The 18,633-nt window shown below is 44.5% G+C and overlaps 1 protein-coding gene and 1 long non-coding RNA gene across 2 annotated transcripts; both read left to right on the top strand.

Annotated features, from left to right (window-relative positions):
• Window positions 1–8,711: 8,711 nt before the first annotated feature.
• On the top strand, window positions 8,712–9,796 carry LOC109945517 (uncharacterized). The gene is made up of 2 exons (XR_002268720.2): window positions 8,712–9,545; window positions 9,629–9,796. It is a non-coding gene; the product is annotated as an uncharacterized lncRNA (long non-coding RNA).
• Window positions 9,797–17,362: 7,566 nt separating this feature from the next.
• On the top strand, window positions 17,363–18,401 carry LOC100277076 (uncharacterized). Its single transcript, NM_001150742.2, is given in 1 exon segment — window positions 17,363–18,401. A coding segment is annotated over 1 exon segment (783 nt). The 5' UTR covers window positions 17,363–17,416; the 3' UTR covers window positions 18,200–18,401.
• Window positions 18,402–18,633: the final 232 nt, after the last annotated feature.

Below are 18,633 nucleotides of genomic sequence, written 5' to 3'. Positions count from 1 at the left end.
GCCTTCGACAAATCTTCGCTTTTCCCCAACGAACGCCATATGTGCCTTATGGCTAAGGAGAAGAAGGTATGTATTCGGGACACTCCCAAGTATACTTCTTCTAGTGATGAAGAATCATCTGATGATGAAGTAGACTATATGATTTGTTTAAGGGATTAGATAGAACTAAAGTAGACAAGATAAATGAATTAATTGATGCTCTTAATGAAAAAGATAGATTGCTAGAAAAGCAAGAAGATATTTTGTATGAGGAGCATGATAAATTTATTAGTGTTGAAAAATCTCTTGCTCTAGAAATTAAAAGAAATGAAATGTTATCCTCTGAGTTGTCTACTTGTCATGAATCTATCCTGGCTTAAAGAAGTTAAATGATGATTTGAATGCTAAGCTAGAGAAAGTAAATGCAACTAGTTCATGTGTAGGACATGTAGTTGTTTGCAATAGGTGTAAAGACGTTGATTTTGATGAACATGCTGCTACTATTGCCAAATTAAATAATGATGTTGCAAGTCTTAATGATCAACTTAAGACTTGCAAAAATGATTATGAGAAACTAAAATTTGCTAGGGATGTCTACACCGTTGGTAGACACCACTCAATTAAGGATGGACTTGGTTTTCGAAAGGAAACCAAGAACTTAACAAGCCAGAGGACTTTCGATCTCAACAAGAGGAAAGGGAAGGATCCTATGGCTAGTAGTTCATAGTCTTCACATGATCAAAAGAACCATGCTTATCTTTATACTCATGTTAAGAATGTTTCTCATCATGATAGGAGTTATGATCATGCTGTTTTACCTATTTATCATAATTCTCATGCTATGGTTGCTTCCAGCTCTACTTATGCTTACGGTAGAAATAGGCCTAGGCGTAATCATGCTATGTCCCATGCACATAGGAAAGTTTGCAATGGTCCTACTATTGTTTATCATGCCTACAATACTTCATTTATGCTTTCATGTAAAAATGAAAAAGTAGTTGCTAGAAAATTGGGATCTAAATGCAAGGGAGACAAGACTTGCATTTGGGTTCCAAAAATTGTTGTGACTAACCTTGTAGGACCCAACAAGAGTTGGGTACCTAAAACCCAAGCTTAAATTCCTTGCAGGTTTATGCATCCGGGGGCTCAAGCTGGATTATCGACAGCGGATGCACAAACCACATGACGGGGGGGAAGAAAATGTTCACCTCCTACGTCAAGAATAGGGATTCCCAGAATACTATTATCTTTGGAGATGGGAACCAAGGCAAGGTCAAAGGCTTAGGCAAGATAGCCATCACGAACGAGCACTCAATTTCAAATGTGTTTTTAGTAGTGTCGCTCGGGTACAATTTACTGTCTGTAAGTCAATTGTGTCATATGGGCTACAATTGTTTATTTTCAAATATTGATGTATCTGTCTTTAGAAGGAGTGATGGTTCATTAGCTTTTAAGGGTGTATTAGACGGCAAACTCTATTTAGTTGATTTCTCAAAGGAGAATGCCGATCTAGATGCATGCTTAATCGCTAAGACTAGTATGGGTTGGCATTAGCATCGCCATCTAGCACATGTTGGGATGAAGAACCTTCATAAACTTCTAAAGGGAGATCATGTGTTAGGACTAACTGATGTCTGTTTTGAGAAAGACAGACCTTGTGCAGCATGCCAGGCAGGGAAACAGGTGGGAAGCACTCATCATAGCAAGAATGTGATGACGACATCAAGACCACTGGAACTTCTTCACATGGATCTCTTCAGTTCCGTTGCCTATCTCAGCATCGGGGGAAGTAAGTATGGTCTTGTGATAGTTGATGATTTTTCCCGCTTCACTTGGGTATTCTTTTTTACAGGACAAATCTGAAACCAAAGGAACCCTAAAGCGCTTCTTAAGGAGAGCTCAAAATGAGTTTGAGCTAAAGGTGAAGAAGATAAGAAGCGACAATGGGTCTGAGTTCAAGGATCTTCAAGTTGAAGAGTTTCTTGAGGAGGAAGGCATCAAGCACGAGTTCTCCGCTCCCTACACACCACAACAAAATGGTGTGGTAGAGAGGAAGAACAGGACACTAATCGACATGGCGAGAACGATGCTTGGAGAGTACAAGACGCCTGAGCGGTATTGGTCGGAAGCTGTGAACACAGCTTGCCATGCCATAAACCGGCTCTATCTGCACCGTCTCCTCAAGAAGACTTCCTACGAACTCTTAACTGGTAACAAACCCAATGTTTCTTATTTCCGTGTATTTGGGAGCAAATGCTACATTTTGGTGAAGAAAGGTAGACATTCAAAATTTGCTCCCAAGGCAGTAGAAGGGTTTTTACTAGGATATGACTCAAATACAAAGGCGTATAGGGTCTTCAACAAATCATCAGGATTAGTTGAAGTCTCTAGCGACGTTGTATTTGATGAGACTAATGGCTCTCCAAGAGAGCAAGTTGATCTTGATGATGTAGATGAGGATGAGGTTCCGACGGCCGCAATGCGAACTATGGCGATAGGTGATGTGCGACCATAGGAACTACAAGAACAAGATCAACCCTCCTCCTATACAATGGTGCATCCCCCAACTCAAGACGATGTATAGGTACCTCAAGAAGAGGGGCAAGATCAAGGGGGAGCACAGGAAGAACATGTTATGGAGGAAGAAGCACCACGAGCCCCTCCAACCCAAGTCTGAGCGACGATCCAAAGACATCACCCCGTCAATCAGATTCTGGGTGACATCAGCAAGGGAGTAACTACTCGCTCACGATTAGCTAATTTTTGTGAGCATTACTCGTTTGTCTCTTCTGTTGAGCCTTTCAGGATAGAAGAGGCCTTGCAGGACTGGGTGTTGGCCATGCAGGAAGAGCTCAACAACTTCAAAAGGAATGAAGTCTGGAGCCTGGTGCCATGTCCAAAGCAAAACATTGTGGGAACCAAGTGGGTGTTCCGCAACAAGCAAGACGAGCACGGAGTGGTGACAAGAAACAAGGCTCGACTTGTGGCAAAAGGTTATGCCCAAGTCGCAAGTTTGGAATTTGAGGAGACTTTTGCTCCTGTGGCTAGGTTAGAATCAATTCGGATTTTATTAGCCTATGCTGCTCACCATTCCTTTAAGTTGTTTCAAATGGACGTGAAGAGTGCTTTCCTAAATGGACCAATCAAGGAAGAGGTATACGTGGAACAACCCCCTAGCTTTGAGGATGACAGGTATCTCGACCATGTATATAAGATCTCTAAGGCGCTCCATGGACTTAAGCAAGCCCCAAGAGCATGGTATGAATGCCTTAGAAATTTTCTTATTTCTAATGCTTTCAAGGTTGAGAAAGCTGATCCCACTCTTTTCACAAAGACTTGTAATGGTGATCTTTTTGTTTGGCAAATCTATGTCGATGACATAATATTTGGTTCTACTAACCAAAAGTCTTGTGAGGAGTTTAGCAGGGTAATGATGCAAAAGTTCGAGATGTCGATGATGGGCGACTTGACCTACTTCCTTGGATTCCAAGTGAAGCAACTCAAGGACGGCACCTTCATCTCCCAAACGAAGTACACTCAAGATCTTCTCAAGAGGTTTGGGATGAAGGATGCTAAGCCCGCGAAGACACCGATGGGAACTGACAGACATCTTGACCTCAACAAAGGAGGTAAGTCCGTTGATCAAAAGGCATACCGGTCAATGATAGGTTCATTATTTATCTTTGTGCTAGTAGACCGGACAGTATGCTTAGTGTATGCATGTGTGCTAGATTTCAATCCGACCCCAAGGAGTGTCACCTTGTGGCCGTTAAGCGAATTCTTAGGTATTTAGTTTCTACGCCTTGCTTCGGGATCTGGTATCCAAAGGGGTCTACCTTTGACTTAATCGGATACTCAGATTTCGACTATGTCGGGTGCAAGGTTGATAGGAAGAGCACATCAGGAACGTGCCAATTTCTAGGAAGGTCCCTGGTGTCCTAGAGCTCCAAGAAACAAACATCTATTGCCCTATCCACCGCTGAGGCCGAGTACGTTGCCGCAGGACAGTGCTGCGCGCAACTGCTTTGGATGAGGCAAACCCTCCGGGACTTTGGCTACAATCTGAGCAAAGTCCCACTCCTATGTGACAATGAGAGTGCAATCCGCTTGGCGGATAACCCTGTTGAACACAGCCGCACTAAGCACATAGACATCCGACATCACTTCCTGAGAGACCACCAGCAAAGGGGAGATATCGACATTTACCATATTAGCACCGAGAACCAGCTAACTGATATCTTCACCAAGCCTTTAGATGAGAAAAGGTTTTGCAGGTTGCGTAGTGAGCTAAATGTCTTAGATTCGCGTAACTTAGATTTTTCTATAGCATACATCTGTTTCATGCCTTTGATCATGTTACTTTGAGCATTTACATCATTTATTGCTTATTTATGATGCTCAAGTTGTACAAGTCATCCCCGGACCTCACAAGTCCGTATGCAAATGATGCACATATTTAGGGGGAGATGAGCTACAACTTGACTCCTTTGAGACTAACATGCTTGTTTGAATGCACTTGATGTAGTCTTGAAGGCACATTGAAAGGGAAAGTGAACTTGGAAAGGAAAGAGCTTCCACTGCATTCCGGTACTATGTATTTTGTCCTAAGTTCCATTTCGTGTTCTCATTGCCTGTTCACTTCCATTTGACATTTTGGTGAGGCAATGGGGTTAAAGGGCCAAAAGTTTTCCCGTTTCGGTGATTAATGCCAAAGGGGGAGAAATTCAGGCCAAAGCAAATGGATCAGCCAACCACTTGTGAATTTTGAAAATAGTAGAGTTAGAATTTGTATTTTATCCAAATAACTCTTAGTGCAAAATTTGATCTCTTATGGGGGAGAATTTTGATTATGGAGAAAAGTGGGAGTTTTTGGCACTTGATCAATTTTACTCTTGGAATATCTCTCTAGTTGCCCAAACAAGCGCGTTTGACTTAGAGATTGGAAAAATAATTTGATTTGCAAAAACAAACCAAGTGGTGGCAATTGTGATCCAAATATGCCAAATACTAAGTGAAGAAAAATTTGGTCTCAAATTTGCACTTCTTAGTTGCTTTTTAATGTGTTGTCATAAATCACCAAAATGGGGGAGATTGAAAGGGAAATGTGCCCTTGGGCTATTTCTATAATTGTTTTGGTGATTAGATGTCCAACACATTGTTTTAAGTTTATAAGTGCCAAGATACAAATCAAGGAACAAGGTATGTCTCCGGACTTAGAAAATTGTTTTTGGATACTAACATGTTTATCTAAGTGCTAGAGACATGGCCAAGAAAAGAGAAAAAGGGCTGAAGAAGAAGTGGCTGTGACCAGCCAAACCAGCACCAGCCTGGCACACCGAATTGTCTGGAGGTCACAGGATAGTGTCTGGTGCCCAGGCTGGCCTGGCGGCGAAGTGGCTGCTCTCGGGAATCGGCGAGGCGACGTGGCTATAAATCACCAGACTGTCCGGTGGTGCACCGTACTGTCCGGTGAGTCGTCAGCGCCCGCACCCAAGCACTTCGTCGACGAACTCGTCGCTCTCGGGAAAAAGAGAAGGCGCCGCGGCTAAAATTCACCGGACTATCCGGTGAGCCAACGGCGCCCGCGACCAACGGTCATCTGCGCGATCAACGGGTGACACGTGGCTGAGCCAACGATCGGATGGTCACACCGGACTGTCCGGTGCGCCAACGGGACCAAAGGTCCAATGGTTGGCTTCGCCAGAAAAGGAAGGAGATCGAGCACCGGACAAGTACTGTTCATGTCCGGTGGTGCACCGGACTGTCCGGTGCACCACCCAACAGAAGGCAATAATTGCCTTCCAAGCTGATCTCCAACGGCTCCTAGCTGCCTTGGGGCTATAAAAGAGACCCCTAGGCGCATGGAGCAAGATACCAAGCATTCACTTAACATCCTAAGACTCCCAGACTCCACAATCACGCAATCAGTTCATAGTGTTAGAGATTTGAGCACCGTTCGAGTTGTAAACTCCTTGCGTCGTGATCTCGTGCTCATGTCTTGGCTTTTGTGCTTGTGTTTGCTGCGATTTGAGTCTTGCGTGTGTTGCTTTCCCTCCCTTACTTCTGTGCTTCTTGTGTGATCAATATTGTAAGGGCGAGAGGCTCCAACTTGTGGAGATTCCTCGCAAATGGGAAGAGAACTATAAAAAGAAAAGACCGTGGTATTCAAGTTGATCATTGGATCACTTGAAAGGGGTTGAGTGCAACCCTCATCCATTGGGACGCCACAACGTGGAAGTAGGCAAGTGTTACCTGGCCAAACCACGGTATAAAACAACGTGTCTCTTGTGTTGCTTTTCTGTGTGATTGATTCCATCTCAAGAAGTCGTTTTATAACCACTTGGTTTAATCTAACTAACATATTATAAACCAAGTCTGTGTTATTAGTATTGAATTTTGTTGGATCACCTATTCACCTCCCCCCTCTAGGTGCTCTCAGTTGATAATTCTAGAAAATCCTTATTTAGGCAAATCCCATCAAACTATGCAATATCCGAAAAGTAAACATTATTATATGCATTATTTGGGTACAAATAGAAATGCAGAGGGAGAATCCACTTGCCTTGCTCGAACGTGTCCTATGGGTCGTCCTCGAACGAGTTTTGTTCGTCTACCTCACAGTCATCTTCTAACATCGATTCACATATCGTACATACAAAAGAATATATACGTCAAATAAATAAACATACACCATTACATGGGTAACATTCACCATTACATAAACAATCACATATCACACAACTATACTTATAAATAATGTCTAAATCATAACTATTTTATTAATCCACTAAATTTTCCACTTTGAGTTATCATTGAAGAAAATTATATGGGCATGTGACTACTAAGCTATTTTATCTAATATAGCGTAGATAAAATGACTTGACAAATTTTACGGAAAAATGACTACTAATTAATTATTTTCTTTATGACTAATAATAGCCTTTTGGGTTTTATCTTTTATTTTATAAATAGAAATTATATGTGTCACTAAAATGTTTATTTATAAATCACATAACATTAATATTCTAAGAACTAATGTAAATTACTAATTTTGGACTTTAGTAACATAATCCTGGTTATTTCGATATAAATAGATATTTTACTAATTCTTAGTGAATAAGCGATATGCATATGAACACATATATCGTAACTAGTAAAAATCTAAATTTTAATATGACCAAGAAGATGTGGCCTAGTACCTCTTTCAATTTCCTATATTAGTAAAACTATACTTAAACATCTACTAATATAATATTGTTTTATGCGCTAAAATGAGAAGTTAATCGCAAACGTTTCTAGTATTTAAATCACCAAGTTAGTGAATCGTGACATTATTTATTTTCGAAATATAAAATAATACTCATGTCCAAAATATTGTTGCAGGGGCTGGTTCACAATTAAGCATATACATCAGGGTGTAGCAAGAAATAAACTGGGATCTCTTTTTAATTGTTTCTGGACTAAACAAAATTTATACAAAATCCAGGGGCTAAAACACAAAACCATCATCTTCTACCTCGGGCTAGCTCGTGTGTAGGGAGGGCTCGGCGATGGGGGGAACGGAACTCCGGCATGTCTTGGCTGGGACAAGGTGGCACGGCACGGGCGCGCGCGACGAGGCAGGGCACGACACTGCGGACGGTGAAGCGCACAGGGGCTCCGGCAAACGGTCGTGAGGTCCGGTGAGTAGAGCGCGAGCGCAGATAAGAGAGAGTGAGGGAGAGGCTTGGGCGTGGGGAGAGAGCTCCGGCTCGGCCGGTCCTTTTATAGAGAGAGAGAGGGGGAAGGGAAGGGGCACCGAGGGAGGAGAAGGGACGCTGGTGGCTCCATCAATCGGCCATTAATGGCGCTGGTTACTCTTTGATGGAGAGCGGGGGTGGGGAGTGAATGGGGGAGAAGAGGAAGGGAGAGGGGTTCGACAGTTTTGGGCGTGGGGAGGCTGTGACACCCCAGGTGTCAGTTTCGTGTTATGACGGGAGATTTGTCCCTAACGCGAATGCTCAGTGAAAATTTCTATTTCTCGATCGTGTCTATCTCTGTCTATGAGGCTTTCTCATGGAAGTTCACCGAATTCGGAGTTAATCGATCACGAGAAACAACCAGTTTTGGAGCCTGTTAAAACTTTTTATTTCTCGGCTCGAATGCCAAATCGTTAATCAATCTCGATTTATAAAATCTTGTCTAAAGATAATTTAATCAAAACACTCGACTATTGTTAGTGGAGCTGTGCCCGAGTCTAAATCCTCAACCTTCGATCTATGTCCAAAAATTAATCCGACTCCGTACTCTCACACGGAATACTCAGTACGTCGTCCTCTAATTATTTCTTACTCGACTCGGCCAAATATCTCATGTCCGAACCGAATTCAAAACCCCGTATCGACAGCGATTTTAAATTATCACACTTCGCCTTCTCCGACTACAAATCTGAAAGCCGGTCGTATTCCGAGACAAATTATTTTCGAATCATGCGTAGGGAATTATTTCCGAGCAAATTCAAATCAAACTCTCGGCCGAATTAATCGCTCGACCGTCCGTTCGTCCGAACTCTAGTTCACGCTGTTTTGCGTACAAACGAATTCCGCGGGAGCATTTTTATTTTGGAAAATAAATTAGCGCGGCCCAAGTACGTGTTTTGGGCCAGGCCCAACCCAGCCCATTTGGCCCACTAAGAAACCCTAACCCTAGGGCTTCTTCTATAAATAGGGGTGCTCACTTGGTCATTTTCCACTCCCACCCCTCCATTTTTCCCTAGCCGCCACTCTCTCTTCTCTTTTTTTTCTCTCACGCGCAGCTTTCTTCTTCCTCTGTTCCTGGCGCAGGAACCTTCCTCCCTCCCTCTGCTGTTCACGGCGAGCAGCCAGCAGGGAGCTCAGCTCCTCCACTTCTTCCCCTCGGCCAGCCATGGCGCTCGGCACCCTTGTAGCAGGGACAACGCCCTTCCTCCCTCCCTTTTTCTGCCCATGGCCGTCCGGCCCTGCACAGCGATCCCTCCCCCTGGCTCCACCGCGCAGAGCAGTTTCTCCGGGTCCGAACTCGAGCAGTGGCCCGCCGTCGCCCATGGCCGACCATCTTCCATGGAGATCGGCGCCCCCCTTGTTCCTGGGTGACCGGTGCTCTGTACGGTTTCTGCCCCCCCCCCCCCCTCCTCCAGTCCTTGGAGCTCTGCACTCCCATCTCCTAGGCGAGCTCCTCCAGCACTGAGCACTCTCTACACCAGCAGATCCTACTCTTTTCCATGGTGGCCGAGCACAGCTACCTCCATGGACGCCCCCCTGCTCGCGTCAAGGGTGGCCAGCTCCCTGCTGTCGCCGACCATGGCTGCCCAGCAGCAGGAAACTTTCTCCCCTCCCTGCTCCATTTTTTTTCCCTGTGCCCTCCTCTGCAAACAGCGAGCCCCCTCCTCACTGTTCTCCGTGGCGCCCGCCGGCTGTTCGTAAAAATGTGCAGCAAGCCGCATGCTGCCGGCTCGCTGTTTCGTGAAGCCCGGTAGACAGCACGCCGTGACGCTCGCCGGGCGTTTGCTGTTTTTGGCGCAGACCCGCTCGCGATGTCATCGACCCTCGGTGAGACATTCCGCTACCCTTGCTGTTTTTGTATCCATGGTGTGGACGATATGCCAAGTCCCTAAACTCGTGTATTATCGCAGCCACCATCAAAGTCGCGCTCCGCGCTTGGCCGTTCGACGAAATGCCAAGCCTTGTGGACAACCCATGTGACTAGCCTCGATTCGTCCAGGTTGTTCACTTGGTATTTTGTGGATTAATCTGTTTAAGCTTTGGTCTATGTTGTGCATGTGTAAGAAAATGTATTTGTATGGATTGACGTTCGTGGCGAAAGAAAATGAAACAGAAAAGAACTCGGGTATTTTTATTTTGATAGGAAAATATGTGATGCGTTGTTTAATACGAAAACTAAGTTACAAAATGTGGATTTTGTTTTGGGAAATGCATCGATATGTGTTTATGCGAAAAGTGTATTGTTTTAAGCAATGTGATGGGATTCGTAATTTTAGAGGGGATATATTTATTGATGTGGCGAGTAGTTTAGAAAATGCTCGTTTGCGTGGAGGATGTATCGTTAGGACATGAGTGTCGGAGTTCATTTATATTAGTGATCGCGCCACATTGCTTGAAGTGTCTCGAGTGCACGCCATCATATGGTTGTATGCGAGACAGAGTTATGCGTATGATGAGTTTAGTAAAAATCCCATCGGCGTCAGTTGTGTTAAGTTGAAGTTTATTTGTGCATGTAAAGTAGTAAGGTATTTAATGCTTGCGACTCTTAGTCGATGGTAGAAATTGTTTTGGCCTAATTAGAGAGGTGGTGACATGCCAAAGTAGTCATCGCTTTCTCTATATTTATAAGTCGAGTCGTGTCGATGCATATCGCGCGTTCGTTAAATTATGCTTCGCATATAGTGTATGATTGTGCTCACGATTTCGAGTAGACACTTCAAGTAAATCAAATAGGATCGTGATACAAGTTGTGTAATGAAGTTAGTCGCTTTAGAATAATTATTGGAATGTTCTGTTCATATGATAAACGTGTATGTGTTCACGGTTTGGGAAGCAAATGCATGGTGATTTCGATTTGGAGATTAGTGGGTTACGATTCGTATGCTTTGGTCGGTTTGCGAAAATACTTGTGAATATAAATGTTTATAAAAATGTTGTAGTATATGTTGTGTCTCGGATTGTGATAACAATAGGCTATCCGACGAGTAGGTTGCATAGAAGGGCTAGATCGTTGCTCTAGTTAGCCAAATTGTTAGAGGGCTTTAGTTAGGCTCGTAGTCATGACGATTTGCTTGTTGTAGTCTAAATGTGTATGGTTATGATCACGGGTAAAAATTAGAAGTGCTCATGTGGTGTCTAAGCTAAAATAAGAACTAGTGGGTGAAAAGCGCTTCGATATACATATATGCCGAATTTGATGATTGTGGTCAATGCGTTGATTAGTTGAGTATGGTACTTTTAGTGCGCAAAATAACTTGTATAAAAATTAGTAAGTCTACATGTTAGTTCTCACTTAGTTATTTTAACTCTAACACTTGTCAAAGTGTTAGAATGATTTAAGTCTCTAGAACATGGCAATTTTTGAATTGTATAGGAGCTGAAATTTATTGATTGCTGTTTTGGGCTGCACGCACTGTTTTAGTTGTGCTGTTTGTTTGATAAACCAAATCATGTTTTCTGTAGAAACGTCATGTAGAAGAGTTGTAGATAACATTATTATCTTGCTTGTACTAAAATTTGACAGCCATAAACCTGATCGTTTAGGAGTTGTGTTTTTCACAAGCCCAGCATCTGAATCTGTCGAATTTCAGAACAGATTTCAGAAATTGCAATGGTTTCTTAAGTTAATGTTGAAATCAGTTATTTGTGTTCACAAGAAAGTTGTAGATGCTTTTCTCATCTTGCTTGTGTTAAAATTTCATAACCATAGGCCTGACGGTTTAAGAGTTATGAAATTCACAAACTGGTTGTTTTGTTTTGTCCTCTATCTGAACAGATTTCGAAAACTGTAATGTTTGATTTGATTAAACCTGGAATCACTTCTTGGTGATTATAAAAGTTATGTAGCACTTTTCCCAAGCTTTCCAAAAAGTCTTGGATCACTATTTTTGGTGGTCTGAAGATTAAGTTACATGTGTTTGAAGTGCGAAGACTGAATCTGTCCAGTTTTGGACAGCACAGCCTTCATAGTATATTTTACCCTTGATACATGCTAAACCAGCCAGGGATGTTTATAAATAATTTGTAGAACATTTTATTAACTTTCCAGAAAGTCTAGGATCACCTTGTTTGGATGCCTGAATCTTCAGTTATGAATTTTTAAATTCACAAGTCTGAATCTGTCCAAATCTGGACAGCGCTGTTGTGTTAACACCTTTTGACCTTGCTAAGTGTTTAATCATGCTGTGATGACAATACCAAAGTCGTAGAGAACTTTTTAAGCTTTCTAGAAAGTCTTAATTTGCTATTTTTGGATTAATATTTGAAGAGATATGATTAAAACTAGTAACTACTGTGCTGCTGTCCTAAAAATCTGCATGTGCTCAATTAATTGTTAGTTCACCCCGTTTGACTAAAAATGCGTAGTTAGCACTTAACAGATATAGAATTGTAATGGCTAAACTTAGGTTGACATGTGTTCCATGATTAATGTGCTTGCTTGCTATAGTTGAGGGTGGATAAGAGTTCCGTAGTTATTAATGTCGATGTCGTATTCAAACTTACGTTGTCTTGGTTGGACTTGTGTGGTCGGTGATGCTTTTGTGTGATAAATAGAAGAAATAAGGAAAAGCCATAGCAAGTTAAATAAATGTGTGTACTTGTGATTGTCGTAGTTGTGTTGTGTAAATATACAAAATGTGGCCGTCTTGTTAATGGTGTTAATGATGAACGTTGATAACGTACGAATAGCTAGCGCTTGCGTATAGTCGTTGCAGTATCTTACTAATTGGTGTTTAGTTCGCTACCATGTATTATATATCTTGTGATATTTTTCACCATATTCATCCATATGCATCTTGCATCTCATTTAGGACCGAGAGATGCCGATCGAGCAACTGACGTGGTGCCAACCACAAGATGCAATTGGTGGACGACCCCAAAGAAGGATGGACATAACCAGTGGATGCTCGTCGAGCGAGTACCCTCCCGCAGCAAACACTATCTAAGTGTTAAATTAAAGGCAAGCCCCGGTTTTATGCATAACCGTTATATATGCTATTTTACTGCACTTAATGTTTGTAGGCTTGTACTGTGCACTTAAGTGTAGGAGTTGCCTGAAACCCTAGTTGCATGATCTCAGGAATTCCTTTTGAGATGGATACTAGTATGCTAGGTCGAGTAGCTGCTTTGCTAATTAGGGATCTCGGTAGAAGACGAGTGATTTTTCTAGCACTCGCGCGAGGTCAGGAATTGGTTGTATCCACTTTGATAACAGAATGATGATGGTCTATGGACACGGGTCCATGGGGACGCGTGGTCTACGAGATGAAAATTGGAATAAGGATTAACGTGCGGATACCTGTGTCAAGCGTTTGAACGTACTAAACACATACCGAAAAATATGGTAAATCGGTAAGCCTAGTACCTGAGTGAACCTGCCCACAGACTTTGCCCCTCACGCGACCTGAGACGTGGTCTCCCATTCCGGTTATGGTGGGTACAAGTGCGGTCACTGCACGACGGTAGTCGGGGTCAGTGAGGCATTGTACGCCAAGGCGGTGAGCCCTGATCTGTTGCCAGGGAATCGATGGGGACGGTTGATGTGTGTGGGGACGGAGTGCCCCTGCATGTCGTGTGTTTAGGTTTACCTTGCAAGGATAAAACTCGATTCGAATCGTCTGCTTCTCGCAGCTAATGAGACTGCTTGATCCATTGTACTGCATTGAGTAATAAGTGGAAATGAGATGACTGGCAATAGATGTTGATTGATAAAATGTTTGATACCATGTATGACTAGCTAGGTACACATCTAGTTTAAAAAGGATCTTACTAAAACTTGAAAAGCTAAAACTTGATTTTAGACTCAGCTAGTGCTTTTGGCAAACCAAACCCCTCAGCCAAACAGCTGCATGTCTAGAGGTAGAGGAGTAGACTCCTCACACCGGGTAAGTCTAGCTGAGTATTAGTATACTCAGCCTTGCTTGTGGTATAATTTTTGCAGGTACTTCTTAGGTTGATTGGTTGCTGGTGTGACTTAGCCTCCATCTCTGCCACCGGGATAGACGGTCGAGTGGGTTACTGCTTCCACAGGAGAGGACCAGGAGGAGTAGCATGGCCAGGCTTCGCCATGTTACTCGGTTTTCTCCGTTAGTTATTTCCGCTGCATTAAAATTTATGATTAGTATTTTTGAAACTCCGATAATGTAATCACTATTGATACTTAATAAATTTGTGGTATTATGTTTTATTGTATTTCTCTGTGCCTCACCTTCGTGTGAGCTAGTGGTATTCGATCCTGGTAAGTGGCTTTATCGGACTAGATCCGAGGGACTGACGGGTTATTCCTGTTTAAGTGTGTTGCTGCCCTTAAGGGTGCGACTTGGGCACTTAAGCTGGAATAATTCGGGCGGTTCCGCCACAGAGGCGAGGGGACGCCGAGGCGGCTCGGCCGGCACGGGTGGCGTGGGAGCGTGCCTGGCACGGCTGCGCGAGGTGGAAGGAACGCCTGACGGGTGGGCCCCATCTGGTGGTGAGAGAGGGAGGGAGGGAGGAGGTGGCGCGGCGGCTGGGCCGCAAATGGGCCAAGTTTGGTCGGTTTAGATTAGGGGTTTTTGTTGATTTGTCCTTTTTATTTTATTTAAATATTTCTAAAAATCATAATAATTATACCAAAATTATTTATAACTAAAATACTAATTTTTGGACCAATGTTTTTATATTAATTAATTGGACTTTCAATATAAAAGAAATTCTACGAAACAACCATAAATCAAATATGAGCAAACAAAAATTATTCTAAAGGCAAATAAAATCAAACACTTGAAGAAAAATTCTTTACTATTATTACTATTAATATTCTAAATGTATTATTTTGGTTGATGGTTTTGAGGTGTTACAATTTGCTTCATATACCTTTGCTCGACATCATGTTAGTTCTCACATAGTGTGTTGTGCATCTAATCACCACAACAATATAGAAACAGTCCAAGGGCACATTTCCCTTTCACGGGCACCGCTATTGCGCTCTATTGCGGTGGAACGACGACGACGAGGGGTAGGGAAAGTGGCGAGGGCAGCATGTCGAGGATGAGGACGTGTGTCCGTTGCGAGGGTTACGGGGGGGCGCTCGGATGGCGGCGTGGCAGCGATTGCGGAGATGCGGGCGTGGGCGCGGGCGCGGGCACGGATGAGGACGAGCAGTTGGCGGTCTAGAGAGGGCGAGGATCGAGAGTGGGGTTGTGATGGACCATGGTCGAGGATGTTGGCAGTAAGACAGACGATGTAGATTAAACTAGTGTTTAATATAGTAGAACATAGTGCTGGTCTCAGATGTTTAAAAAGATATATTAAAGTGTGGCAGGCGTCATCGTGTCCTCCTCGGCGCCACCGTGTCACATATCTCAGACCTGGACTCCTCATCGCCAAGATAACCTAAGTGTGGCAGGCGCCACTGTGTCCTCCTCGGCGGCACGCATGGAGAAAGGCTAGGAGCAAGACTGACTCGCCCCGTACCCGCGTCTAGTGCTGGGAATTGGGCCGGACCGAGCCAGCCCCGCCCAAGCCCATCGTGCTTCGTGCCAAACGGGTTAGGGCTAGGAAAGCCCAAAAAACTTTTGGGCATTGTCGTGCCAGCCCGAAGTGTAAAAACAATGGCCCAGTCTGGCCCTAAACCATGTCGTGCCTTCGTTGGGTCGTGCCGGCTCAAGCCCGGTCCGTATATTTGACCATATAAAATCAAAATATTACAATCATATAAAGTTCATAGCTTACTAAATTAAATATATTAAACAATTCTAGCATCATTTGACCACATAAACTTCAAATATAACAACAATATAAAGTTGATATCTTAATAAATTAAAGAAATTAAACAGATTGGGCTTAATTGGGCTGTGCCGGCCCAAGCCCGGCCCATCTATGCAGGCCGTGCCGGAAGCCCGACGGGCCAAAATTTGAGGCCCGGCCTAGGCCCTCCTTCGGGCCGTGCTAGCCCGACCCATATTATTTCGTGACGGGCCGTGCTTTGGGCTCCTATTTTCGGGTCGTGCTCGTGCTGGCCCGAAAAGCCCGGCCCATATTCCTAGCACTACCCGCGTCGATGAGCGTCGGTCGGCTCGCGGTTGCGACCGTGGGCGGGGGCAAAAGGTTGGGGAGGAAGAACAGGGCGAAGGCCAGAAAGACGAACGAGACGTGCGACGACGGCGAAAATGATGGTGTGCGCATGTTGTGAAACGTCCTCGTGGACGTGCAATAGCCACTGCGCGAGTCAGTCTCGGGGCTGGTGTCGGATGAATACGGGGAGAAGACGCCTGCTCCCACACCCTCTATCGAGAATGGGTGGTGCGGATGAGACATGAGGGGAGAGAGAAAAGAAGCAGGATGACGAACAAGGTGGTGGCAACTGAGACGCGGACTATCATTATCATGCGGAGGTATAGATGGCCAAATGAGTCGTGTCTAGCGGGCCAGCCCGAGACACGGCCCATTTAATAGTGCATGCGCCAGCCCGGCACGAGCGTCATATCGTGCTTGGGCCGTAGCCTCGGCCGTAGTGCTGGTCCGGCCCGGCACGATTATATTTTTTATTTTACAAAAAAATCGTATATACATATGTACAATTTATATTAAATATTAAAAACATCTAAGCATGATGTTATATTGGTTAGACGACTTCACCCAGTGTCTCCCACCCTTCTTCCAACAGAGCGTGGGTTCAAACCCCACATCATGCACTGTTTTTTAACATTTTACGCTGATTTAACCAAATTGCCTGACGGGCTAACGGGTCATCTATATGCGGAGGGGACGGACCTGCAACATAAAAACATTTTACGCTGATTTAACCAAATTGCCTGACGGGCTAACGGGTCATCTATATGCGGAGGGGACGGACCTGCAACAGGTTAATTTGTGAAACAGATATAAGAGATTATTTGTAAAAACATGTTGAAACTGATGCTTTAATATAGTAGAGATAGAGATTATTTATTAGTTGGCTAACTATTACTTCTAGGGTTTCTTAATGTGGCCTAACTAGGTGTAGTGTCACTCTTAGGTCTTAAAGTGTAATACATGCATGCATATCTCACTTTAAAAGCCAACTGATTTCAAAAATATTTCTAGCATCTCTTAATCTGCAACATGTTTAGTAAGACAACTAGTATGAATTAAATATAATGATATTTATTTGCTATGATAAAATAATATATACAGTATGCTTTATAGTGTTGATTTTTTTAATAACGTGAGTTTGTGTGCTTCTTTTTTGGGGACGGAACGGTATTTAATGAGACTATTAGAAACATTTTGGCAAGATTTGTTGTTTAATGCCACAAGAAACGGGTCTGGAAACTCGATCCTAATGACTAGGTGGTGCATGCATGAGAGTGCGATCTGAAAGCAGTGTGGATATTTGTGGACTGGAGTATTAGATTGAAGGTCGTTTTGATCATCTAAACGTACGTGCATAACCATGCCTCCATTTGTCCCTGGCGATTCCGTGCATGTAATGTAACAACCTGGCGTCCGTTTGTTACTAGCGATTGCATGCCTGCAATAAACTCCGTCAAACTTATCCTCTGATCAGACGTAGCGTAGTGCATCTGTTACCAACCCCCGCCCGCCAGGCCTCATGAGCGTGAAGACGCGCGCCGCCGGCGGGCCTGCTTGCTCTCTATATAAACAGCAGTATCCTATTCGAACGAACCATACCATCCATCGATCGATCAACAATACATAGGCAATCCATCTCCTCCCACATGTACAGCTCGCTTTCCGATCTAGCAATGTCAACGGGAGCAACGGAGATGATCGTAGCCACCGCCGATGCCGCCAGCAGCACCAGGTGCATGTCGTCGACGGCGAGAGCAGAGGACGTGATCGTGTCCACCGCCGTGGCCACCGCGGCCGGCACCAAGTGCCACATGTTCAAGATCGACGGCTACAAGCGGATCAAGGCCATGTACGGCAAGGGCAGGAGCATCGACTCCTGCAGGTTCGAGGTGGCTGGCCGCGCATGGAAGATCCTCTTCTTCCCCAACGGCGACTGCCGGGACACCGCGGGCCACGTCTCCCTCTTCCTCAAGCTGGACGACGACGACACCGTCGGCGGCGGCCCCGACGACAACGACGACGGCAAGGTCGTGGTGGTCGAGCTCAGGTTCTCGCTGCTGTGCCGCCCCGGCTGGGCGCCGGACGACCGGCCCCAGAGCTGGACCCGCACGGCCACCTTCACCAACAAGGGCAACAAGACCATGGGCTACAGCCAGTTCATGAAGCGCTCGGAGCTGGAGATGCCGAGGTTCCTCGGGGACGACTGCCTCGCCATCCGCTGTGACATGTCCGTCCTCGACGACCCCGTCGACGTCAAGGAGGAGCCCGCGCAGCCGCTCGACCTGCAGCGGCTTGGGGTGCCTCTCGACTGCAAGGTCGTCGACGACGGCGCGTGCATCAAGACCGAACCCCTCGTTCCCGTTCCCCTCAGCTACTTCAAGTTCACGGAGGCGCTCGTCAAGCTGTTCGTCGGCTGTTTCGACGTCTGACCGAATGGATCCTCGCCGGCTGGGTTTTATTGTTGCGTTATATAGTTTCGACAACCATCATTTCGAGTATTTCAAGATAAAAGTACACTGTCATCGTTCCCCCAAGTTTTGTTTAGATCGATCAGGGTGCTAGTTTATTTAATTTATGTGTAAATCATCAGAATTTCCACATTATTAGTGAATAAACTGAATCTAGTTTTTTCAATGATTTGTGGCTGTTAGAATTGATAATGCATCAATAATAGAACGAGAAAAGTACTCGTCCGTTTAAATCAAGATCATGCCTAGAGATGGCAACGGGTACAAACCCGCTGGGTTTTGCCGTCCCAAACCCGTACCCGTGAAAAATATCTATGCCCATTAAAAAACCCATACCCATGACGGGTTTGAGATTTTGCCCAAACCCGTACCCATCGGGTTTACGGGTACCCATG

The sequence above is a fragment of the Zea mays genome, chromosome 4 (genome assembly GCF_902167145.1).
Source record: "Zea mays cultivar B73 chromosome 4, Zm-B73-REFERENCE-NAM-5.0, whole genome shotgun sequence".
Classification (NCBI taxonomy): domain Eukaryota; kingdom Viridiplantae; phylum Streptophyta; class Magnoliopsida; order Poales; family Poaceae; genus Zea; species Zea mays.
This window is presented reverse-complemented; position numbering and strand designations above follow the sequence as displayed.